This window comes from Callithrix jacchus, chromosome 8 (assembly GCF_049354715.1).
Source record: "Callithrix jacchus isolate 240 chromosome 8, calJac240_pri, whole genome shotgun sequence".
Lineage (NCBI taxonomy): Eukaryota > Metazoa > Chordata > Mammalia > Primates > Cebidae > Callithrix > Callithrix jacchus.
The window spans coordinates 134,058,559-134,084,344 of NC_133509.1; the positions used below are offsets into that span (position 1 = coordinate 134,058,559).

General features: G+C 50.4%; 1 protein-coding gene across 10 annotated transcripts in view; it reads right to left on the bottom strand.

The window, feature by feature from the left end:
* Positions 1-1,074: 1,074 nt before the first annotated feature.
* The window catches only part of BCL11B (BCL11 transcription factor B), a 101,252-nt gene continuing 76,540 nt past the window's right edge, over positions 1,075-25,786 (bottom strand). For all 10 annotated transcript variants that reach the window (XM_035261424.3, XM_035261422.3, XM_035261423.3 and 7 more), the window contains one exon: positions 1,075-8,001. In XM_035261424.3, coding sequence (XP_035117315.1) covers positions 5,957-8,001 — 2,045 coding nt within the window. In that variant the 3' untranslated portion in view covers positions 1,075-5,956. The remainder of the gene's footprint in view (positions 8,002-25,786) is intronic.

Genomic DNA, 25,786 nt, shown 5'->3' on the forward strand with positions numbered 1-25,786 from the left:
AGAGCCCACAAATCACCTTGGCTAGCATAGCTTGGTGTTCTCATTCTTGTAAAGTCTCTCTGTGAAGATTCTTGGGCAGTCTGAATTCTTGGTACCTGGTTCACGTCAGTGGCCAGTGACAGTCTGCAGAAGTGGTGTGAGCAGATTGTCCTTTGACCCTTTAAGAACAGAAGGCAGAGAAAACGAATGGTCAAAAACCCACTGGGCCCTGGTTCCCTCATGCTCAGGGGTGAGCTCTGCCTCTCTCTTGCTCAGATGGAGAAAACCAGAAATGGCTTCGTGCCTCAGTGTGACTGGGACACAGCGCTGCCTCCTTCTACCCCATCTTGTTGGCTGCTCCAGGCCCAGCACTGGGAAATGCTGAGTAAGCTCCTTCAATCCTCAAGGTCTGACTGATCATCCCCAGTGAAACTTTCCTCAAATCTGTTAACAGCCAGCACATGGGGAAGAAGGAAGTGTTCTGGTGTGATTTTGTCAATCCTCATGGATGAGTTTTCACAAAGTTCATCAACCTCATTTCACAAATGGGAAAATCAAGGGGACCTGCCCAAGGGCACAGAGTCGTTTAGCGCCTTGGGGCAGGGTCTCCTTCTCCCAGGATTTTCATCCCTCCGGGGCTCACAGCAACTCTCTCTAGGTATTGAGGAAATGGGAACTGAATTAGGCTCCATTTGAATCTAATCATTCCTAGCCAAGTGCTTTTTCTTTCCAACTACTTGTTCACAAGCTCAGTTGGATTGGAGAATCACGTGGATCATTTTCCACGATCCATGGAAAATTTTCAAAAATGCTGATACTGGGACCCGCCTCCAGAGATTCTAAAAGAATTGGTCTGGGATGTCTCCTGGACCCTGAGATTTTCAAAAGCTCCCAACTGAGCCAAGAACCACTGCTCCTGATCATACTGCTGCGCAGGGGTTAAGAGAACTGTAGATCTCTCGTGCCGTGATTTCCCGTCATCCTGTCTATGGGCTTAAAGATTTGGGTCAGGAAGAAAATGGAGAAAGACCTTCAATTCGCCCTTGGAATAAGCTGTCCGTCCCCCACCTTTCACAGACACAGAAAAGGACAAAGTTTGGAGATCAACTTAAATGTCCAATTTATTTTTATAACTTGAAACCAGAACAAACTTGGTTTTGAACAAGCGTACAAATGAAATGGCAGACACATGCTGAACTCAACATTGTGACATTAAGGAAAAAAAGAGGCCCAAAATCTTGTACAGAGAATAAAGGAACAATAAATATTTTACTAAGCCATATTGAAATGACCTCCTGTCATCTCAACATTTTATCCATAATAAAAAAAAGTGCCTGTCTCTTAAACAGAGCACAAATACCAAGCAATAATAAATAGTTCCAAACTTGTAGTAAAAGACAAAACCTCCAAGTAAACAACAAAAGCTCATACAATAAGTAATAGAAAAGGTAATAAAAATATTTCGCCTTGCCAGTACAAATGCAAACAACTTAAATCAATGGGACTTTGCTTTGCAGGGCTGAGTTACAAGGAGCACCAAAATCACGAGTTTGCCTGTGTTCCACAAGACCTTCGGCTGACGGTTACTTAGGACCGGGATGAAAGGCTGATTTCCTTACTTCTCACATTTTCCTTAGAGTAATTCAGTCTCCTCCTCTCCCCATGAAAGACCCTCTAATGGCAAGTGGCGGGTTCCGATTGGGGGCAACTTTGAACAAAGTTGTGGCAGTGTGGAAACCGGCCTGAGGTCGGCTGGGTCACCCACGCTAGAGGCCTCTCTCTCTGGATCACCTGCTTCCGTGTTGGTTTTTTAAACATGAAACAGAAGCAAGATTCTCTCTTCTCTGCAGTCAACAGAGACACACAATGCTTGTGCTTTGGGATGGCTTAGTCCTGGCATTCTGGTAAGCTGGTGAGCACTGGCTGTTTGACTACAGGAGGACCGCCCTGGAGGCGCTCCAGGACCTCAACGGGGCATCCAAAGGCAACAGCAGCCCCCAAACTGCAGGTAGGAAACTGCAGTAGGAAGCTGAAATCTCAGCTTTCTCTCCCATTCCCTCCCCTTTTCTTTAACTTTGCAAAGGTAAATGGCAAGGAGGAAAGAGTGCATCAAACAGAAAAGCTTCTGTATTTGGTAAGGAATTGCCCTAAAGGATGCTTGGTTATACTTTGATAACCTGAAATAATGGTTTCTTACATTTCCTGAAATAAAAAATGGCTTCCTGATATAGGTATTTTATTTAAAAATGCATTATTCCCTCATCCAAAAGACCACCACTTTATCTTAAAGCTACTTGGCTTTACAAAAAAAAAAAAAAAAAAATTCAAAGGGAGGGTTAGGAGAGGGACAGATAGGAAGAAAGAAAAATAAATAAATAAAAATGTTTCTAAAGTGAGTAAAAGACCAATGGAGGATGAAGGATGGAGAGGAAACGCAGGGGAAGGAGAGAGAACAAGATATGGAAAGGCACCGAATTCATCCCAGGCCCTGGCATTCGGAAACTGACGGAATGTAGGTTTCAGAGAGCAAAGCAGCAAAGCAGGGAAGAAAGACAAGAGGCCAGCACTCTCCATGGCACGGAAGGTCCTGGCTGCGATGGGGTCTCCTTCCTGAAATCCAATTTGTGCCGGTCTCTACAGCAGGTCACTTCACCTGGACCCAGCTGAATCACCAGCTCCTTCTATGACATTTGCGTTTGTTTCACAATTTCTCAAGTACTGAAGAAGCACAGTGGGCGTTGCTTTCTGCCGGTAAGGGCGGGAGACGTGGTGGCGGTGACCGCCACGGAAGTGATGGCAGAGGAAGATGTTCTCTCGCTCTCTCTCCTCCACATCTTTCCTCTTACAGGTGGCCTCTTAGAGAAAGGGAGGACGATGTGGAATGTTACTGACATCTTTACAAAAACTGATTTTTTTCCACTCAACACAAATAAAGAATTTCCCATCCGGTCTGCTGTGGCCACACCAAGGAGCCTTGATGCAAGGTTCGGGGCATTCAGAGAGAAGCCCAACACGAACGGTTCTCTGTGTAGGCCACCTCCGACAAAAAATATATACAACTAATGATCTGTGAACCAAAGCATTTAACTACTTCCTTCTGTTTCTTTTTCTCAAAGGTTGTCAAACAACCCTTTTCCTCCTGTACAATAGGACTTAACATACAAATGTGTTTTTTGCAATATTTTATCCTGCCAAACTAAAAATATATTATGGCAGCCTGTTTGTTTTTGTTCTTTTTTCTTTTTATTTCCAAATTCACTAACAAAAAGGTACATTAAATCCCTTTAAAAGGACAAGCTTACAGTTAAAAAATTACGAGCTCCAGTAAAAATACAGCAAGTGCCTACATCATATGAACCAACCAATATATCCATTCCAGAGAGAGGCGGGAAGAGAAAAATAAGTACAGGTCAGAAATGTGATTTTTTTTTTCCGCAAAGCAATAACAATATTAAGCACTTTTTTTCTACATACTTTTTCTACATGGTGTAGCAATCCCCTTTGAATCCCCAAATACAAGTTTCTATACATTTTTTTAAATAAAAATTCAACACCCAAGGCAGAAAAAAATTTACTAAAACTCCGACTTTACAGTTACTGTGACAAGAACAAATTTATAGACCCACCATTTAAATTTTACTGCAACATTTTCAAGGAAAGGAAAAGGTACTTTTTTTTCTTGTTTTGTAAAATGCCCAGGCATTCTCGATTATTACAAATACTGGTCCACTTGTACAGTAATCAAGAAATTTTAATATATATAATATATACTAAAACCCCGTCACCAAAAGAAAACAATATACACGCGGCCACTGCGGCATTTTTGTATAACCTATTAAGCAAACTTTGAAAGAAAAATGATCGCTCCAACACACATACACACAATTTTTTTTACCCTTGTATGTACCCAATACTGTAAACGTATTTTTAAGACAGAGTGCACTAAATTTAACTTTAGAAAAAATTAGCCGTTGTTCCTGAATTGTTTTTGTTTTGCTTTTCTTTCAACGATATCAACTTGTAACATGTGTCACTTGAGTTTTAATCCAGCAGTAAATCACCTCCACTCCATATCTAAGCAGCGTTGTCCCAAAAACAAAAGGGGCTGAGGAGAATTCAGCTCATGGATGTCCAAGGTTGTGCTGGGTTTATTTCTTCATTTGATTGGGTCTTATGGCATTTCATATCCTCTATCTTCAACCAGAATTTTTTTTTTTTTTTTACTTAAAGTAAATGTGGCTTTGTTAGTTTCTAAAGAACCTACTTTTCTTGTTTTACTTTTTTAAAAAGTCTTTTCATTTCAAAAAAAAAGTTTTGCATTTGTCTCAAGAGACTCAAATAGGAAGATCAGTTTTCAAGGCACTCACATCAAATTGAATGGCAGCAGAAAAACTGTCCTAGGAATTCTTATTTTATTTTGTTCTTTATAGTGCCAGCATTGTGAATGCCACGCTTAGCAATACTGACACTCAATCTCAGCTGTCCCTTACAGTTTAACCCACCTCTGGGCCAAAGAGAAGAATATGCTGCAATTTCTTGTTTAGAAGCCATTTAATTTAAATGCAAACAAAAGCTTTAAAGTGCGGGTCAACGGAATTCAAATGTCTAATCTGAACAGTTCAATGTTTAGTACCTTCCAACCTAATGAGATAGACAACAAAACGAAACAAAACAACCTGGGCAGTAGCGCTGGGCACCTTCTCATGGAACTCCTCCCCGGCTTTTTCAGTAAAAGGGAATAGAAATTTGCAAGATCCCCACCCCACCCATCCCTACAGTATCATCAGTGTGCATTAAATGAGAGAACACTAACTTCAATTCATTAGGGCATTCGTCTGCTTGGGAAATGATCAACGACCACTTGCTGCCATACAGGATTTGAGATTTATGTGGTGGGGTGATTTTAAAAAGAGAGACAGAGAAGCCATCAAGCCAGAAAAAAGCCTAAAAGAACACCACTGGTTTCTTCCTTTCTGTGTCACTGCAGGCCACCCCATCTCCCCAAAAAGGTACCCTCAGCCCGTTTTATTTAGCCTAATCTACAGCGAATAGCAGCCATGGCACCCCAGGGCACACCAGCACTCCAAGAAAGGGTCATGCACAAACTCAGAATGCTGTCAGGCCATTTCCCAGAGGAGCCCTCCAAAACCCTATTTCTGGTGGTGCTGAGTCTGTGGGGTGCCTCCCCCAGCACCACCACGGAAGGTTTCCCTTATGTACTATGAAAGCTGAAATCAACGCAGAAAAGGCCGCTTTACTTGGGACATCATGAGTGCTACATCTCCATTCCAATTCTGAAACAAAGTGCTACGACTTTAAAGATTGTTATCCGCTGTACATCCACACCCCCCCACCCCAAAAACAAAAAATCAACAAAAAAAATTAAACAAAACAAAACAAAACTGCATGCCACTTTTTATTTCAGGACAAAAAAAAGAGGAAGGAATAAAAAGGTAAACAACTTTAAAAGTCATTTGAATGTTGGCTTCTTCACAAGAAATTACACATGCTTAGCTTAAATTTCAAAAAAGCAGCACCACCCCTCCCCCCAAATTATAATTTAAAAGATATGCTTCCCCTCTAACGTTGCTTGTGAGTCATTGCTCAGGCTACTACCGGGTTTAAAAAAGAAGAAGAAGAAGAAGAAGGGATGGACACCCAAAAAAATCTCTCAAAGGAAGTCAAACAGAAAGAATAATAATAAAAAGTACCTGCACATGCCAAAAAAATTACAAAACCCAATAAATACAGAAATTATTGCACAGTTAAAAGGCTCCACAATTTGTACTGCCTTAATCAACCCTCGGGTTTCCATAGGACTTCGCAGACACAGGTTAGGTTGGAGTGCCGCCTCCCCCGGGCCCCGGGGACACGCGGGGTGCGGGGTGGCGGTGACAAGGAGGCAAGTCAGGTCAGCATTCTCTCGGTTGGCAACGGTTCCACTGTACAGGTGCGCGGCGGCCGGGGCCCCGCGCGCTTAGCTCCTCTCGGCCTGCTCGATTTTGACGTCGTTAGTCAGCAAGTGCTCGCCGTGCCACTTTTTCATGTGTTTCTCCAGGGTGCTGTAGACGCTGAAGGGCATCTGGCAGATGTCGCAGCGGTACACCTCCTTGCCGATCTGCCCGTGCGTCTTCATGTGGCGCGTGAGCTTGCTGCTCTGCGCACACGCGTAGTTGCACAGCTCGCACTTGTAAGGCCGCTCGCCGGTGTGGCTCCGCCGGTGCACCGTCAGGTTGCTGCAGTTCTTGAACACCTTGCCGCAGTACTCGCAGGTGTCGCTGCGGCGGCCCTCCTTGGAGCTGGGCCGCCCGGGCCCGGGCCCGCCCAGGTGCGGAGTGCTGCCTCCGCTGGCCGTGCCGCTGCGGCCCGAGAGGCCGCCGTCCAGCAGGTCCCCGGGCGGCGTGGAGAAGCGCAGGCTGCCGTTCTCGGACGAGTGCTCGGACGACGTGGCGAAGGGCGACTGGCGCGCGTCCGTGAAGCCCAGGAAGGGGTCCTTCATGAAGTGCCGCGACGCGGCGTAGCCCACCAGCCACTGCGAGTACACGTTCTCGGACGGGATGAGCGCGGCGGGCGGCAGCTCCAGGTCCTTCTCCACCTTGATGCGCTTGGCGGCGCTGTTGAGCCCGGGGCTGGGCAGAGGCGCGGGCTTGCGCGGGAAGAGCCCGGGGAAGGGCTCGGCGCCCGGCGCGAAGCCGCCCCCGCGCCCGTTGACCGCGCCGCCCGCGCCCGCGTCCCCGCAGCCGCCCGCGTCGTCGTCGTCGCCCGCGTCCCCGCCGCCCGCCGCGCGCTTCAGGAAGGCGCCGCGCTTCTGCTTGTCCGCCAGGAGCTCGCCGTACTGCGGCAGCGCGCCCAGGCCCACGTTCTCCATGACCTTGCCCAGCACCAGCGCCTTCTCATCCGCCAGCGCCTTGGCCGCGCCGCCCCCCGCGCCCGGCACCCCGGCCACCCCGCCGCCGCCGTTCTCGCGGTTGCGGCTCAGCTCCGAGTCCATGCTGAAGCTCGACTCGGGCCGGCTCTCGTTCTCCAGCAGCAGCTCCTCCTCCTCCTCTTCCTCCTCCTCGTCCTCCTCCTCCGGCTCGTGGCCCAGCGACGGGTCGCTCTCGTGGTGGCGGAAGTCGCCGTCGGCGGCCTTGAGGCCCTCGCCCGCCAGCTCGCTGGTGCCGGGCTCGGGGGAGCTGGCGGCCGAGAGCCCGTCGTCGGAGCGGCCGGCCAGCGAACCGGCCTTGTGCATGTGCGTCTTCATGTGGCGCTTGAGCTTGCTGGCCTGCGAGCACGCGTGGTCGCACAGCTGGCACTTGTAGGGCTTCTCGCCCGTGTGGCTGCGCCGGTGCACGATGAGATTGCTCTGGAACTTGAAGGTCTTCCCGCAGAACTCGCACGACTTGCTCTTGGCCGGCGGCTGCGGGGGCGGCGTGCCGCCGGGGGGCATGGGCGGCAGCGGCGGCGTGCTCAGGAACGGGGACTTGGGGCTGGGCTGGAAGGGGTTCAGGAGCCGGTGCATAGGGTTGCCGCGGCCCGGGGACACGGGCGGCGGCGTGGAGCTGTTGCCCGCCAGCTCGCGGAGCCGCCGCGAGAAGTCCATGGCAGGCGAGTCGATGGCCATGGGGTTCAGGCGCATGACTCGGTCGAAGGCACTGGGGTGCTGGGCGACGAGCCCCATCTCCTCGGCACTGAGGCGGTGCGGGTCCAGGTGGTGGCGCGGCGGGGGGCTGAAGAGCGGCGGCGTTCCCGGCAGGCGGCCCTCGCCGAAGCCCGGGTGGTCCCGCAGGATCGGGCCCGTCATGCGCAGCAGGTTGAAGGGGTTGCTGTCGCCCAGGAAATTCATGAGCGGGGACTGCGCCACGGCCTCTGGCCCGAGCGGCGGCGGGATGGTGAGCCGCGGCGTGAGCGAGCTGCTGGCCGGCCCGGGCTCCAGGTAGATGCGGAAGCCGTGCGTGTTCTGCGCGTGCTGCAGCAGGAACCACGCGCTGTTGAAGGGCTGCTTGCATGTTGTGCAAATGTAGCTGGAAGGCTCATCTTTACCTGGGGAGACACATGGACAGAAAGGCAGAGACAGCGTGAGAAGCGGTAGCGCGGCGTGGGCACCGCGGGGCCACCGGCCAGGAGTATGCGGATGGGCCAGATCCTGGATCCCCGTGCCCTGCCTGACAGGGGCCGCAGGGCCGCTTGCAAGCAGACCCGGCCTTGTCTCCACCCGGCTGGGGTGCCGAAGAGGCAGGGTCTGTGGGCAGGCGGCCCTCGCACCTGGACGTCCGCCAGTTATTTCAATTCTGTAAGGCCCGCCTTGCTCCCCCAAAGGAAAGGGGTTCTTATCTCCATTACCTCCGAGGCCTCGGAGATCGTGTTTGTGAGAATATGATCCAGTAGCAGGAATTCTGTCAAGGTTGGACTGTGTAAAGGTCCCGGTAAATCCCAACCCTCCAGCCCGCCCCGCACCCGAAACCACCTAGACCAGGGTTTCTCAGTCAAGGCACCACTGACATTTACATCCTAGTTCTTTGAGCGGTGGGGACTGTGGTGCGCATTGCAAGATGTTTAGCAGTGTCCTCTGCCTGCACCCACCTCCCGCAGTCGTGAGGACCAAATGCCTGCAGATCTTGCCAAATCTTCCCAGGGAGGGGGGCAAGATCACCGCCCCACCCCCTTTGAGAACCGATTCTGATAATATTTGATTCCAGAAAGTTGTACAAAAACACAAATCAAACTGTACTATCCTGAAAACTTTTTTTTTTTTTTTAATCAGAGTCTCCCTCTGTCCCCCAGGCTGGAGTTCAGTGGTGCAATCTCAGCTCACTGCAGCCTCTGCCTCAGCCTCCTAAGTAGCTGGGACTACAGGCAGGCAGCACCATGACTGGCTAATTTTTGTATTTTTAGTAGAGACGGGGTTTCACCATGTTAGCCAGTATGTTTTCCATCTTCTGACCTTGTGATCTGCCCTCCTTGGCCAACTTTTTTTTTTTTTTTTTTTTTAAGAGAAATAGTTGCAATATCTCAGCAACATTTGGGATTTTTAGCTATAGGAGATTCTCGTGTTTCCCACACCACCGTCTGTGCAGAAAGCACTGTACAACTGAACATGGATTCATAGGAACAGAAGAAGTTTAACCTGCTGTGAAGACCCGCTACTACTGTGACAGCTGCCCCCACCTCATGTTCTCCCACACACACCCAAACACCACTTGGAATTCCACCTCCAGACCCCCAGGGAGGGCAGGGCACACTGGCCTAAATGAGTATTTCAGAGTCCTCTGCCGGAATACCAAGTAATGAAAGAACATTGTCACATCTGACAGGGCAGTCGGGATGAAGAGTGGCAAATGCCGACGTGTCGGCAACTGGCTCTGGTGACACGGGCAGCAAATTGTAGCGGACACTAGTGGCACAGAGTCAAAACCTCACGGTCTTTGTCTGTCACTGAGACAGTCACAAAATGGAGACTGCACATTTCCTCCAGAACCCGTCCTGCGGGCGTCCTCCCGCACCTGTGGGTGAAGCTTGCTGCACTTCCAGCAGGTACCTCTCCTAATGCTCTGCATAAAAGAGATGGTGCAGACATGGCTGGCTTCTCTCGCGCACTCACTAGCTGGGGAAGCAAGCGGAACAGGAATCCCAGCTCAAACCCAGCAGAAGACATGGCATACGAGATCTTGAAAGACCCCTTTTGCTTTTTCAAATTTTCTTCCACCTGGAAGATTTGAACGCAGATGCTGAAGCACAGGAGCCACAGTCTCTGGTGAAGCCAAACGTGCATGAATGACCATACCCAATATTGGTAAGGTGCGGTGGGAAGTGGAGAAAACACTCCCCATCTAAGCCTCTCCACCAATCCATGACAGGACTTCGGAAATCCTAGGCAGACAGCGTTTTTGTCTTCCACCCACTAATTATGTTTCTGGAAGGCTGCACACTTAGCAGTGTTTATAGGCACATAAACCTTCATTTGGAAACCATCTTTTAAAAACCAAGTGACTTGAGGACCAAGTACCCTGAATTCCTTCCAGGGGCTTCAGTCTTGAATGTGGCCCTTGCCTCTGTCTGAAACTGGGGGGGCCAGAGTCTGTGAGGCCAGGACCTCCCTGAGACACCCCAGGCCTGCAACGTCACAGAAGGCTTTGTGCCTTCTGTGTCTTCTGTCTGAGGGGCAGGGTGGAGATTCCCCCACGACCTCAGAACCAGTTGGCCCAGGACACTTAACACTAGAAACCGAGCCATGCTTTACAATTTTGGCATTACATAGGGATTCTTTCACTCTCCTCTCCTATTCTGTCTGTGTGGCTGGTGATGAGAAGACAGTGATAGGGAGGACAGAAATGAACAAGGAATTCTGAAGTTTGGCTTCATCTCTCTTTTAAAAACTGCTCAAGGAGAACCTCTGAGGTTCTCTTCCTTCTCCGGCATGTCTCTTGTATTTTTAGTAGAGACAGGGTTTCACCATGTTGGCCGGGATTGTCTTGATCTCCTGACCTTGACCTTGTGATCTGCCCATCTTGGCCAACTCTTTTTTTTTTTTTTTTTTTAATGTCTGGATGTCTGGGTCATTTCCCTCTCTCAGTCTTCCAGGTAATTCAGTTCCCCCAAGAAGGAGCCCCTGAGGGGAAACCTCCCAGCTTGGATAGGGCAGGGACGCCTTCCCGAGGCCCTGGGTGGCCGTGATTCTCCCTGTGAGGCCACGCCAACACCAGAGCCCTCCCCTTCTGCGCACCCTCAGCTAACAGAGGAAGCGCCTGGCTTCTCTGGGCAGCACTTCTGTCCTCAGTTTATTAGTGAATGTAGCTGGGGAACATCACGCCTTAGCTCAGACAGCCTCGCAGGAGAGCTGGCCAGAAGCCATATTTAGACGACTCCTCACACCCTTTTTGGGAATTAGACAGAATAAATAAGTAATAAAAAAGAAGAGAGATAAACGTCCCTTTCTGACACAGGAGCTAATAACGCAAATGAAGTGTCCCTTCCTCCAAGATCATAGATCTTTAAATTAAAGAGCAGTCCTGCACCCTGCACCGCCCTTCAGCCACTCTGATTAATCGATACACTGCTCTCCGTGGCTCTGGTTCTTCATGTTTTGAAGTGGGGCCCCTCCCTTCCCCCAATCTGCTTTTCATCATCTCTGTTTCCCTGGGAAGTACTCCAAAACACTTCCTGTTTCTTGATTTAGGTGGCCACAGATTTTCTGAAAAGTTCTGTGGCTGGTGAGGGAGGAATGTGGCTATCAGAGGAAAATGCAGAGCTCCTAGGCAGGCCAGAAATGAAGGTGGCTCTACAACTGAAATGGCCACGTCACAAGGTTTTCGACTCAAAATGGCAGCTACTGGAAGTCAGGTAGCTACAGGTGCTAAACAGCTCAAGTGTTTCCACTTCTTGTTTAAATACAAAATGCTTCTGGCTGGGCACCGTGGCTCACGCCTGAAATCCCGGTACTTTGAGAGACTGAGGTGGGCAGATCACTGGAGGTCAGGAGTTCAAGGCCAACATGGTGAAACCCCGTCTCTACTAAAAATACAAAAATTAACCAGGTGTGGTGGCCGATGCCTGTAATCCCAGCTACTCGGGAGGCTGAGGCCAGAGAATCACTTGAACCCAGGAGGCAGAGGTTGCAGTGAACTAAGATGGCACCACTGTACTCCAGCCTGAGCGACAGAGCAAGATCTCAAAAAAACAAACAAAAAAAATAAGAAAAACCTTCTAAAACGAACTTGGAGCAGCACAGGGAGGAAGTTCCTGTCCCTAATTCACCATCAGGTGAAGAGTGATGTGATCATCAGGCTGGATTTCAGGGCCACCTGTCCTGCCCGGGAAGCTCGTACTGGACCCGTGTCTGTGAACCACTTTGGTTCCAAGACTTCCCTCTACACAATGGCAAGATTTCACTGCCGGCGACGGCCTCCCCAGAATCTGACGCCTTCCAATATCCTAAACCTCGCCCAGCCCTCAAAGGCCCACCCTAGACAACTCTCTTTCCAATCCCTCCCCCTTCATTTTTTAATAAAATGTTCGTTTCCTTATTATTGCTCCAGGGTTATCTCTTGCCCAGAAGAGCATGGGCCTTGCTAACTTTTAGGAAGTGAACATTGTCAGAAAGTCTTTGAAGAGCCACACAGAACATTTTTCTATTTGAAAACCCACTAAATATTTTAAAGAAGTGGCACGCAGTCTTGAATGGCTTTCTAAGTGCAGCAGAAGACTACTGGTGAGCAGGCTGCTTCTGACCGGGGGCTGGCCCACTCACCTTCCTGGGACCAGATGTTTCCTGGCTGTCACCCGCCTCCTGGAACTGAGGACCACCTGCCCACAGGTGAACTGGAGGCTGCACTGTGGAGAGGGGTGACGACTTCATACAAGCAGCCCAGACAGGCTGCTGAGAGTCCCACTGATAGGTCAAGGTCTAGATTGTTTAGAAGCGATGTAACCGGCAACATCAAACCCGGCCTACAGACCTAGAAACGTCAGCTGCATTTTGCTCACTAAGTCACGCTTGGCGACTCAGACCCAGCGCCTCGTCCTCCCTTGCTTCCTTCTGTCCTTCCTTTCTCAGACGTTTTTTGTATCCATTGACAGAAACCCACACTGGATTTTCTTTGCTCTGCTGGCTCTAGACAGGGACCCTGGACATCTTTCTCAAATGTAAAACCCTCCCCGAGATCTCTGGGTCACGAGAGCCCTGGACAGCAGCAATGCGTCCATACCCCTCACCTTGGTGTTCCCAGAAGGGGGAATTCAGTCGAGTCATTTAACCTCTCTGAGGCTTGATTTCCTCATCAATAGAACGGGAACAATATACCTGGCTCCAGAGAGGGCAGGGGAGGCCGAATGAGCTTCTGTGTGGGCACAGCCTATAAATCGCACACAGCTGTGCAGACGTCACGAGGGGTTTTGCACGTTTTGTTTTTTATGATCCATCCTTGTACCTGGCCGAGGAGTTTCAGGGATGACTTTCAGTCTAAATCCAGCAATAATGAAACCCTGGAGGACATTTAATGCAGCCTGCCTCATGCATTAGAGGTTCTAGGGAAGCAGAAAACTTGCAAACATTGAGGAAACATCGTTTTTTATTATGATGCTTGGGAACCGATGTGTAACTGGACTCCCTTAATGAAATGTGACTCTCCCTCCGCCATTAGGCTTTTTTTATGAGCATTTGAATAATTGTTCCTCCTTATTAAGCTGGCTGCTCTGATAATACCAATAAAGGTATCAGAGATGTTCAATTAAAAAACACACCTTTAATTGAAATTATTGTTCAGTGAAAAGGCCGTAATTGATAGTGGTCCTCCTAAGGCCAAGTGATACCGAAGGGAAGGGCATTCCTGCCTGGGTGAGATTTAGGGGCCCACTGCTATTCGAGAAGCCATAAGGAGACACCCCCTCAACTCAAGCAGGGACCAGGGTGATCTCCTGAAGCTGGGGAGCTAGAGTAAGAACTGGGTCCTGGCTTCACAGGCCCCTTTACAGTTGGCAAAACATTTTACCCCAGACATGGCATTTCCCATGCGTTCACTCACACCATCCTCGCTCGCTGAGGCCTTGAGGGTGCGCCAGGCGAAAACTGTGTCCCAACTGGCAGGGGAGCAAACTGACGCTCAGAGAAGCAAAGTGGCACAGCCAGAAAGGGGCAGACAATGCCCCTCCGCAGGCCTCCCAACCCTGAGCAGGGCTGCAGCCCCACCTCGGCACACAGCATCACCCAGAGGATTTATTGTCCTCTATACTTGTCAGGGCCTGTTCCACAACGGAAATGGCCAGGAAGGAGAACCCACCACACTATGAGTGCCCTCCAAGTGGGACGCACTGATGGTGTCCAGATGGAACCCCGCCAGGTCCACCACAAGCCCTGACCCTAGAAAGGAGAAGTGGACACGTTTCACAGAGTGAGCAAGAGAGCCTGCTGCGTGTGACACGTCACTGGGGACCCGGTGAGGCAGACGCCAGACACCGAGGTGGCCAAATCCAGGGACGGGGAGCCAGATCCCAGGGCCCCCTGTGGCAAGTCCCTTCCCTGCTCTGGACTTCAGGGTGCCCAGTACCCAAGGAGAAGGCTGGTTTCACCGGTCAGCCACTCAGTCCGCCTCCAGAATCTGTCTGCTAAAGATGCCATCTCCACAGCTCCAAAATGGTCGTAATTATCAGTGTTATCCCTCAGATGTGTGGATTCCTTATTCATTTAGAAGGATTCCTTATCCTCTTTGGTGATGTTAGAAAGGAGATGTCAACTGGGCACCTCAGGGGTCTATATAAGTTTGGTGTCTATATCATTCCTGAGCACTGCCATCTGTAGAATTGATAACCATCCCTGCCTGTTCCAAATGCACTCCGTGAAACCTCAGCTCTCTCCAAGACAAAGGCGTAACTGGGGAAAGAATATGGTGGTAACAAGAAGGCTTTGTGAAACCCTCACCACCTGCCAGGCCCTGAGCTAAGCACACCAAGGACCTCACATGCTGCTTTAGCCATCCCTTCAGTACCTACCATCATCACCACCATTTTACAGATGAAGAAACTGAGGACAGGAAGAGAGAAGGGGATCTGCGGCCCGTAGTTACACCTCTGCTCTTGTTACCTGTTCTGTTAAACGCTGGGTCAGAAGAGCAGCAGACACACTCTGGCCGGGGGGGGGGCTAGCTACCTGGGCTTCCGTATTTTACCTTTCATTCCAGCCCACGTACTAACAAAAATCTCAAGATGTGTTGCCTTTGGCTGGCATTGCAGTAACTCCGTGAAATCATGCTGATTATCTCATGGGAAAATAATAGATGCCGTTCAGAAGAGAAAAGCCTTTCAAAGCAGGCGGCCCACAGACGGGTGTAAATGGTGATGGTGGCAGCGGTGGAACTATGACCATGGTCTCCTCTCAAGGTAAAGTGCTGAGCCAGCCTCTAGCTAAGAAAGCCACTGCCCCGACACCCAAGGCCTGTGGCAGACATGACCAATCCATCCCCGCACTCTCCCTCCAGGCCTTGGAATCCTCTTTAACCCCAGGCTCCAGGCAGTCATTGCCAAACAAAGCGTGCCTGTGCCTATTTGCTGTCCCTGGATCCTGGTACATGAGAACCCAGTAAATGCAGAATCTGAATCGATGGGGCTGAATAAACTTGGTAGCACTGTGTGTCCTGCTGAGCTCTATGTCTACATCTGACTTTCATTCATTCACTGAACAAACAAGATCTGGGCGCCCTTCCTCTGTGAGGTACTATGCTGGTAGCTAAGGGTGCAGCTCACACGCCAGGGGTAGACAGGGAGCCCCCATAACTCACTCCATTAGTTAATGCAAATTATGAGTGGTGCCAGGAGGAGTTGAGGGTGCTAGGAAAGAGAAGAATTCAAGCGCTTGACTCAACTTGGGGGTTCAGAACCCACATGAGGCCAGACCTCATACCTACATCACCTCATTTAGACCTCACATAACTGTACACACAGTAACCATTGACAGAAGAAACGAAGCGCAAGCATGGTGGCCCATGCCTGTAATCCCAGCTACTGGGGAGGCTGAGGCAGGCCAGTCGCTTAAACCCAGGCAGTAGAGGTGGCTGTGAGCGGAGATCACGCCACCTCACTCCAGCCTGGTGACAGAGCAAGACTCTTCAAAAAAAAAAAAAAAAAGCCCAGAGAACTGGGGTAAGTTGCTCAAGGAGAAATTATTGGCCTTAGATTTTTTATTTACAATTAATCTTCTGGACGCCAAGCTCCCTGAGGACAGTGGCTACGTTGTCCTGTGGGCTGCTTGGACACCGGCCTGCAACATGGTGACTAACGCAGTTGCATTTCAGAACTGCCAGTGGCCGATTCATCCCACAGACCAGGAGTCTTCTCAGCCTTCTGCCAGCATAAGCCATGTTCCTTCCAGACCCACTTCAGAGCCCAAAGACTTCAGCCAAGTTGCTGGACATCCCGGGGCTTCAGGGTCCTCATCCCTACAGTGAAAACAATACCTGCCTTCCTGTGTCATTCGTGGTAGGAAGAGGGCTCATCGTAGTAAATACCCAAAATGGGGACTCACGTGCAGCAGGGAACAGACCGAGACTTCCCCTGTGTTTTCTCACCATCCGCCTTCCTGAAGTTACTTCCACCAAGACCAGGACTAGACTGGGGAGAACGCTCCAGCTCCACAGTCCGCACGCCGCCCTCCACACTGGGCCCCTCCAGAGAGCAGGGCTCCGCTCAGCAGCCTCCAAAAAGGGTCTTGCTTCCCGGACAGAGGACACACCCAGCACTGCCCCCACCCGAAGCCGGCTGCATCCCAACCACCAAAGCCAGCCAGAATCCCAGGCGACTCCACGCAGAACCAAGACAGTATGCCACTGCCCGCCCCAGAATGAGGGATGGATCTTCCCAAATCAGAGCTGTCAGGGCCTCCCCAATACCCAGGACGAGGTACCAGGCACCCCAGCTTTCGGGTTCTGGCCCAACTGGCTGCCCTGCACACCCGCCCTCTCGGTGTCTCCCTTTGGACTATGCGTTTTTGCCCCTCCATGCCCTTGCCGGTGCTGTTCCTGTGTCCTGGAATGCCTGCCTTTCATTCTCTCACCATAAAGCATCTTGTCCAGTCCAGCCCGGGTCTAACCCTCAGCATTCCACAGCATCGCATTCAGCTCTGCATTATACCGATCACCACACTGGACTGTCACCTTTTGTCCTTGACCTTGGTGTCTTCAATATGGCTACAGCTCATACCTGCCAACGTTGGCCTTTTGCCCCCAGGTGGATGCTCACAGCCACTTTGGAAAGTGGGTTTTAATCCAGATTCTCTAGAAAAAAGAAACTAAGTCTCATCACAGTCGAGTGAGGGGCCCCAGGTCACAGGGCTGGTAAGTGGCAGGGCCAGGATGCACACCTGGGTCTGTCTGACCCCAGAGCCCGTGCTGGGTCCAGACTCACAGCTGGCTCCCTTCACACAGGGATGGCAAACCCTGCTGTCACCGGCCCTGAGAAGGAGCCCGGACCAGCCCCTTCCAGTCATTCCACCTGCACCTGTCATCACCAGCAAGCTGGCCTGGGAGGCCAAGCTGCAGGTCTTCGAGGGCAGGAAATGGCCCAGAAGAAAGAGGCCACACACAGACAGAAAACCTCGCTCATCCCACAGTGTTGGGTGACCATCCACTTACCCTCATGGGACCCCTGCCGCAGAGGTGAGCATGCGGCTTCATCTGCCTGGACTTAATTCAGGCTTGGAGAAAAATCCTAGGAAGCTGGGCCTACAGCCTTCAAACAAAGGGCTGCGGCACTGCCCTTGACAGCCAGGTTTACACGAAAATGCCAGCGAGTGTTGCTTCCCTCCCCTCAAGAGGTCATAGATGGGGGTCGGGGAGTGGGAGTGGGTTAAGCTGTAGACATAGAGAATTGTCAGGCAGAGCAGAAACCTCGAGTGACTTCTGAGCACCTGGGGAGGAGGCGGGCGGACAAACTACATGATGAGGCCGGGCGCGGTGTCTCACGCCTGTAATCCCAGCACTTTGGGAGGCCGAGGCGGACGGATCATGTGAGGTCAGGTTTTGGAGACCAGCCTGGCCAACATGGTGAAACCCTGTCTCTACTAAAAATACAAAAATTGGTCAGGCGTGGTGGCACATGCCTGTCATCCAGCTACTTGGGAGGCTGAGGAAGGAGAATTGCTTGAACCTGGGAGGCGGAGGTTGCAGTGAGCTAAGATGGCACCACTGCACTCCAGTCTGGGAGACAGAGACGCCATCTCAAAAAAAAACTATATGACAAGTGATGTTCAAACCCACATCCAGGCCAAGGAGGGAAAGGTCTGAGGGTAGGGAGCTGCGTGAGCATCCTCAGGTGCGCGGCGCCAGCCATGCCACAGAGAAAGCAGCTCTGTTTGCTGTGGAGTGAGGCACGTGGGGGGAAATGGTAAATCCAACTGGAGAAGCAAATATTTACCCAGGAGCATTCCACAAAGGGGGTCTCCATCCAGTGAGGCCTGGCTCATTCTACAGGGCTGTTCTCACTCTGGCACACTCACCCTCCTGACCCAGGGTAGGCACTAGATGTGCAGAAGACACCTTGCTCCCAAGGTGCTTTCCAAGGGATGCCCCAGAAGAGTATCAGGATGACCCAAACCTCACCGCATCTGGGAACGCAGAAGTGGTAGAGCTACAGCCAGAAGTGAGAGCGTGGCTTCACCATCAACTTCTCAACAGCATTTATTCACTTGCTCCTTCCTCGCTTCCTTCCTTTACAGATGCATGATATGTCCACTCTGTGCCAGGCCCGACGGCAAGAGGAGGGACACAGAAATGAAGGCCTATCCTCATGGAGCCCAAAGTCTAGAGCAAGAGCCAGTGACTCCAGGAACATCTATGCAGGGTTCAAGCCACTTAGTGACTAGTGAGGACTGTGCCAAGCAGTGGAGAACCTAGAGGAGGGAGAGGCTGACATCGTGGGGGGACCAGGAAAGATTCCCTGAGGAGGAGTCCCTGGTGTTAGTTCAGAAGGGAGATAAAAGTGTGTCATTCACAGTGGCTCATGCCTGTAACCCCAGCACTTTGGGAAGCTGAAGCAGGTGGATCAACTGAGGTCAGGAGTTCTAGACCAGCCTGGCCAACGTGGTGGAACCCCATCTCTATTAAAAATACAAAAATTAGCTGAGTGTGTTGGCAGGCGCCTGTAATCCCAGCTACCGGGGAGGCTGAGGCAGGAGAATTGCTTGAACCTGGGAGGCGCCACTGCACTCTAGCCTGGGCAACAGAGCAAGACTCTGTCTCAAAAAAAAGAATTTGTCATGCAGAGAAGGGAGGGCAAAGGCATGCCTGGCAGAGGGAACTGCATGCCCAAAGGCATGGGGGGGGGAACTCAGCTTCAAAGAAAGGAGGAACTGAAGGAGGAATTGAAACTGGAGAGGCTCTGAAAACACACAAGAAACGTTGCTGGATGTGGAGCAAATTCCCAGAGAATGGGAAAGAGAAGCACAGAGCAAACTTTCCTATTTTGTCAATGAGAAATCTGAAGCCCACTTTCAAGGCCTACTCAAGTCAAGAACTGTTCAGTGGAAGAGAAAGTCTCAATATAACAAAAAGGTGCAGGTGACTCTTCAGAGAACCACCGTTTCCAAACTGTGAAACCGTATAGTATAAAGGAATGAAACTTAAGATCCGGTCTATGAAGATCACTGGCAAGGAAGATGGCTTCCATGTTACCCTATCCAGCGGGGGTTCAATCCTTCCGGCAAGCCTCACAGCTGAACACCCAGGCCTGTGAGTCCACCGTCAGGAACAAGAAAATCCAGGCTGTCGGTGGAACAGGGAAGTATTAAAACTGAACTAGGGCGGCAGGCACCACGCGCCCACGATTCCCAAAACAGTCTCTATTTCAACCGCTCAATTCTTTGGTCAGACCAGGTGTGTGGTTTCAGGCTCGGGAAACAGCCACCCAACCCCAAAATAAAGCACAATTGCCAGCCGCAGGGGCATCCCAGCACAGGGTGAAAACAGTGGTGTTTGTCAGCAAGATGGAAGAGCTGGGGCAGAACGCACAGAGCAATTTTCCATGTGGCAGCTCAGCTGTGGCATTTGTGAAAAACTACAGCACATTCCTTGAGGCTGTCTATAGAGGTCCCGCCTTCGGATAAGGCACTCAGATCCACTGGAAATCGTACAGAATGTGTTCTCAGAGTCCCTTGAACTCTGCTTTCTGTGAACTTCCCTGAAAAGGGCCTGCGCTGCTCTGGTGGGTTTCAGTGGACTGAGAGCTGAAGTCACTTTGATGGTGACATTCCCCCATGCCACCCAACGGGGGAGTTTTCTGAAAGGATTCAAGAACTCGGGGGACAGGAATTTTGCAGAGAATGGGAAAGAGAAGCACAGAGCAAACCATCCTTATCATTTTAATGGACAAATAAAAAGGGAATTAGGAGATAAACGGGCAAAAAAAAAGCCAGGAGTGGCTGCAGGTGTGTGAGTGGGGGTGAGTATACAGCCGTTTCTCATTCACACTCAGGACGCAGTCTCCCCAGAAGCACCCCATGCTGCCCTTCCTCCTCCTCCTCCTCCTCCTCCTCAAGACAGGAAGTCTCCCCTCTCCATAATTCACAACAGGCAAGCCTCCATCCTTCCTTTCCTTAAATCCACACACAAAAAAAAATCCCTAGATTCCACCCCAAGAAGTATGGCAGAGCAGTAAATCTCATTTTAATGGAGTGTACGTTTAGCTCCAAGGAGATAATTGACGTTATGGAGAGCCTCGACACCGAGTTATATAGGTTAGCTAATGCAGAGGGGACTCATTACCGACACACTACAAACAAGTAGTAATATATGTATATTGTTCTGAGTGGCGTTAGAGCAAAAGTGTTCCGGTCCGCGGGGATTGATAAAGCACAGGAAAACAGCAGATATGCACTTGTAAATTTGTCTCATTTGTCTCTGAAGTTAAAGGTTATTCCCTTGTTCTGAATTTGTAATAAAAACATGCTAGCCCAGGGTTTGTGGAGAATGTTTGAATATTTAAATTGTGTATAATGATGGCAATTACAGGGTAAAAAACTGGACCTTATGAATGGGGGGAAACACCGTTTGGATCACCAAGTGTTTTCTTTTATCTTTAATGCATTTTGCAAGTAATTTTCCCCCCAGTGGGGTTCAGAGACCATTACCCAGTCCCACAGCCACTAACCAGTAACTAACCAAGCTTGGGTTTATCCAAGGATGGGTTCTTTTTCTTCTTTTTTCTTTTCCTTTCTTTTGTTAGTTTTGCTTCCTTCGATATGCAGAGTACATCTCTCCAACCAAGGGCTGACCTGGGGCTGGGGCTGAAACCTTGGCTCCTCTGTCCCCAGCAGGTCAGTTCGTCCTTCTCCAGACGAGGCTGGCCATAGGGAGAAGCCTGCAGGGTAGGGTGTGAATTTCCTCTGCCCCCCAGTGGGTTCCCTTCTCTCCAACCCTCTCCTGGGAGGAGGGCTGGGGGCTGGCGTGGAGCCCCAGCTGTGCCACCAGCTTGGGGCGGGGGTGGGGGGGCGGGTGGCGCTGTGGCTCCTGTGGCTGGAGCCCAGGTGCCCACCTGGCTGAGTCCGCTGTCAGCCAGGTTAACCAACTGCAGTGCTAGAGTAACTCCAGCCAGCTTGTCACCGAGCACAAAAGTCATCAGCCAGTGAATGTTCTTTTCTGCACCACAATTAAGACGAATCAATACTACGTGCCACAAATGGTATTTTACTCTCAATAAGAACTCGAGCTGAGTTTATTCAGAATATTTTAGCGCTTCCCCGGGGGATTTTGGGCCGACGCAGATGGCAAATAAAGTACTCAGCCTAAGGCTACAGCACATTATGGTAATTCTAATGTCAGATGTACTTTAATATACAGCTCTATTTAATCACCCCATTATTTCACATTTCCATATGAAAAACCTGCGGCACTTCTGCGGCGCTTTGCCTCTGCCCTGGTGCCAAGCTTTCTCCAGCCGCTGCTGGCTGCCGGGACAGGGTCATCTCGCCAGGCACAGCCTGACAGTGCCGAAGTTTCCGGGTGCCCGGGTGCGCAGCGGAGCTGCCTGGTGCCGCTAGAACATCAGAGGGCTCCAAGATGCACCAAACGCCACCGTGGGAGGTTGTGGAAGAGAAAAGCTGAGCGCACACTACACACAGACACACATACACAGGGTCACAAGAACATGCAGGGGGCGTGTGTGTCCACAAGGGCACCCACAAACACATCACACAGCGCGCAGGAGAGGAACTAATGTCAACAAGGAGTTACACCTACGCTCCTAGCAGGGTCCTCTCCAGACACCAGCATCCCAGCATGGTGGCTCTGGCTGAGCAGCTAGGTCCAATTGCACCGCTCATTCCAGCCTGTGGCCTCCAGCAGCTGTGCCTGTTGCTTCTCCCAGCACTGCCCCCCACCCCATGAGGGCAGGAAAAGGCATCATCCACACCAAGAGGCTGGTGACAAAGCCGGGAGGGAGTGCTTGAGGTAGAGAGGGGGATGAGAAGGGCCGGGGAAATGCAGCCCACACTGTGTGACCTGAAGCAAGGAGGCCTCCACTATGGCCCTTCTTGGGGACTATGGGCACTAGGGAACCTGAAGCCTAAAGGCCCAGGCCCAGGGGAGGTGAAGTTCTGTGAATTCCAGTGTCAGGAGCACCTCGAGGCTGGCTGGGCTGGCCGGCAGAAGCAGGGGTGTGGGCCCAGCCCAGGAACTCACTCTCAAGGCACTCGAAGGAAGCCCAGCACAGCATCTGCTGACAATCCAATTCTATATTTCCCAAAGACAGGTTTTGCTGATGGATGCAGTGAAACCTGGCACCTGACCCTACTGGATGCCCCAGTAATGAGCCTACATTTAAAGCCATATAACATGATTCATGGAAACGGTTACAGCATATGTCTTTTAAACAAGGCATTGCCTGTGATCCAGCTAGGTCCCATTCCTAACAATGGGGGGAAAAATCTCTAAGGGATAGAGGGAAGAGGAAGGAAGGAAAGGAGGGAGGAAGATAAGTGAAACAGGAAGCTCCAACACCCACTGCTAAAACCACAGGCACCTTTCTCCAAAGTATCCATTCGCCTAGAAGGCCATCCATAAACTCATTTTAGAAAGAAGAATTGTCCTAAAGCACGGTCTGGGAAGTATTTCCAAGAAAAACCGCTTGAGTGTTTGAAGGTACAGACGTCTGACCTACCTGGCCATTCTAACCCCTCAGGTGCGACTGTGACAGACAGCTCACCACCCCACTCCCACTGTCCGCTTAGGCCACACAGGGGTCACCCTCATATCAGGGTCATCTGTTGCTTCTTTTTAAAATATGCTTTGGGGGTTAAATCTAACAATGGGAATTCAGTCTCAATTTTCAAGACCTTTGATTCCACCCTTTTGTTATTGGTTCTTCTAAATATATGTTGATATTTCCCAGGCCTTTTTCGGGTTGTTGTCAGTTCCAAAAAAATAGGCGAGAACAGTGGTTCTCAACCTGAGGGCTGTTTCGCCCCTCTAGGGGACCTGTGGCAATGTTTGGAGACATTTGTGATTGTCAAGATTGAGGGGGCTTGAGTTGGGGTGCTACTGGCATCTAGTGGGGAGAGGCCAGGGATGCCGCTGCACGTCTGCTATGCACGGGACATCTCCCCAAAGAAGGGTGCGCCAGCCCAGGTACAACTGTCCCAAGAGTGGGCAGGCCTGGGCCACACCCGTCAACGTAGACATTGGCTTTCTTGTGGGTACTGCCCCTAAATGTTTAAAAAAAAAAAAAAAGACTAAAAGAGAAAGCAGGGACTGGGGAGTCAGGAAGAGTGGGAAAGGGGGGACAAAGAGGTGGAGAGAATCGAAAAGACAGAGAGAAGAGGAGGGGCCCACACCATCTACTTCTGGCAATAAAGGAACTGTGGAATCCCAGTCAGTTTCATCATTGTAGAAATGCTTTGAATTCCAGAGTTGCCTGGAGCTGAAAATCCGGAGCTCCTAGGGAGCTCCGAGCCTTGTGAAGGGGAAAGGCAGCCTGAAATGGCAGAGGGGGCAGGGGGACTGCATTTATCAGCAACCTCCTGCCCACAGCCCTCCACCAAAAAAAAAAAAAAAAAAAAAAATGCTCCGAGTGACTTCCCTCCAGAGCTGGGCTGGGCCACTGAGGCAGGGATGTCAGGGGCTGCCCTAGATTTGGTGGCTCAGCCCTGCAACAGCGGCTGCAGGAGATGAAAAACAAATATACTTCCTGAAGTCAAAGAGATAAAAATACCATTTCTGCTGCGTATGCCACTCTTTCACGCGGCAGCAATACTTACGTGGGGTGAGTCGGGGGGGAGGAGGATGACCACGCAAGCTTCAGTGATTTTTTTTTTTAAACACGATCCAGAGAGATTACATAAAAAGTACAATTAAGGGACGCTCAGAATCCCGAGGCCTTCAAGAACGTGCTGCCTCCGGAATATTTTTAGAACAATCACTGGAGTGATTCTTCTTAGTTGTAGAAACACTCCAAATCAGAAAGTCAATTTTTCCTCTATCTGCAGAAGTGAGCTGGCTCCACTGGACGGAATGCGCGTGTTTCCCTTGGCGGCTGTTCATAACACTGTCTTGGCAGCGCTTCCTTGGAGCGCACGCGGTGAACCTGGCTCTCACATACAGTAGCACTTTCATTTTAAGCGCCCCAGCCACGCTTCCCTAATAACAGCCTGGGAACTGCAAACCCCTGTAAGCCCAGCCCTTTAAATGGGGAACAGAGCAGGGCTTTCGGGGCCCCGCTCGCCACAATAGGGACTGTAAACTGGGGCTGGTGCTTTCAATCAAGAAACGTGGCTCTTGTTAGAAGGCGGAAAATAAAACAATGCCGGCACGCTCTGGGGACCACAGCAAGCTACCTCTCACCTCGTCCTCGCCACACACACACAGGCCCGGCCGCAGCTGGCTCCTCTACCCTCCTGCTGGCCTGCCAGGTACCAGGTGTGTCCAGACCCGCTGAAGTTTGGATGGGAACCCACAGTGGGGCTGGGGCTGTGGGCCAGAAAGATCTGATTCTCCTGCTTCCCAGCCTTGGCTGAACATGAGTGAGTGAGCTCAACTCTGAGCTCCAGGCTCCTTATCCATAAATGCAAACGACACCCATATTGAGGATGGTGGGAAGATTCCAGAGCATGCATGGAAAGAGTCCTGCCCCGTTGGTGCTCAATGGAGAATGTTATTTAGTGATCAAAATGTAAATGAGTGAGAGTGAATGAACGAATGAGTGAATGAGTGACTAGATAAAAGAGTGAAGGAATGAGTGAGTGAATGAATGAGTGAATAAATGAGTGTAAGATGGCAGGATGGGGCTAAAAGGGGCTAAGAGGAGGATGGCAGGGCCAGGAAGAGAGCTGCAGGCACTGACCAGCCACCGTTGTGAGCCATTGCCATCAAGGAGTTGTCACTCAAAAGGGGCTTTCCAGGTACAATTTCAGCCCCTCCCTGCATCAAGAAATGTAGTTATTTCGGCCTCTTAGAACCGGCTCATCACCACCGTCTCTGTTCACACACTCCTCTTTCTTTCTCTCTGTGTTGTTTACAAAGGTTTCATTATGTTTTCAACTAATCAGAAAGGCCCCGCTAATACACAATTAACATGTGATTATAAAAAAAATTAAAATAGCTTCCAGAAGAAGGAAATGTAATTACGTAGAGAATGCTTTTCAATAAGTGCTTGCTTTAACCCATTGTCAGAACACAGTCTACGTTCGTCTACAATGCCTGGAACAGATGCCAAGGGCAGAATGTTAAAAGGAAGTTTAAAAAAAAGGGACACTCTTTTCTGGGGGAATAATAGCCATCAACTTGGCACAACATGCTGGAGAACTCAGATTCCGGCTGCAGAGGGAGCACCTCCCCCCAATCCTCTTACCTCTCTTTTCTGAAAAAAAAATAAAATAAAATTTCCCTTCTAAAACAATAAAATAATTGATTAAAGCCAAAAAGATAACAAGAAAACATGTAACTAAACAGAGAAACCATCAGCCAACAAACTAACACGTAACGAACTCCACTGTTAACAGAAGTTCTGGTCCAGCCCAGGAAGAGGGTTTAATCAAGTCTGTGATAATTTTGTTTCAAATGATTTCTGGCCAAATTTCAGAAGGGATCTCTCTTTTAAACACCCCAAATCTAACATGCATTGGTAGACTCCCATTTAAGAAGCAGGCTGACAAGTTTCAAGGATTTCGTGATTTTTCCCCCTTCTCTGCAGCCATCCAGAAGTGGGGCTCCAGCCAATGAGATCCAGCCATTCTGTTGGCCCCAGTGCCTGTCAGTGTGAAGAGGGGCACTGGGGTTTCGATGGTTTCTGCCAGCCAGTATGGCCCCAAAGCAAACGGCAAATTCGATTATTTTCTAAAGAATGGGAATGTTGAGAG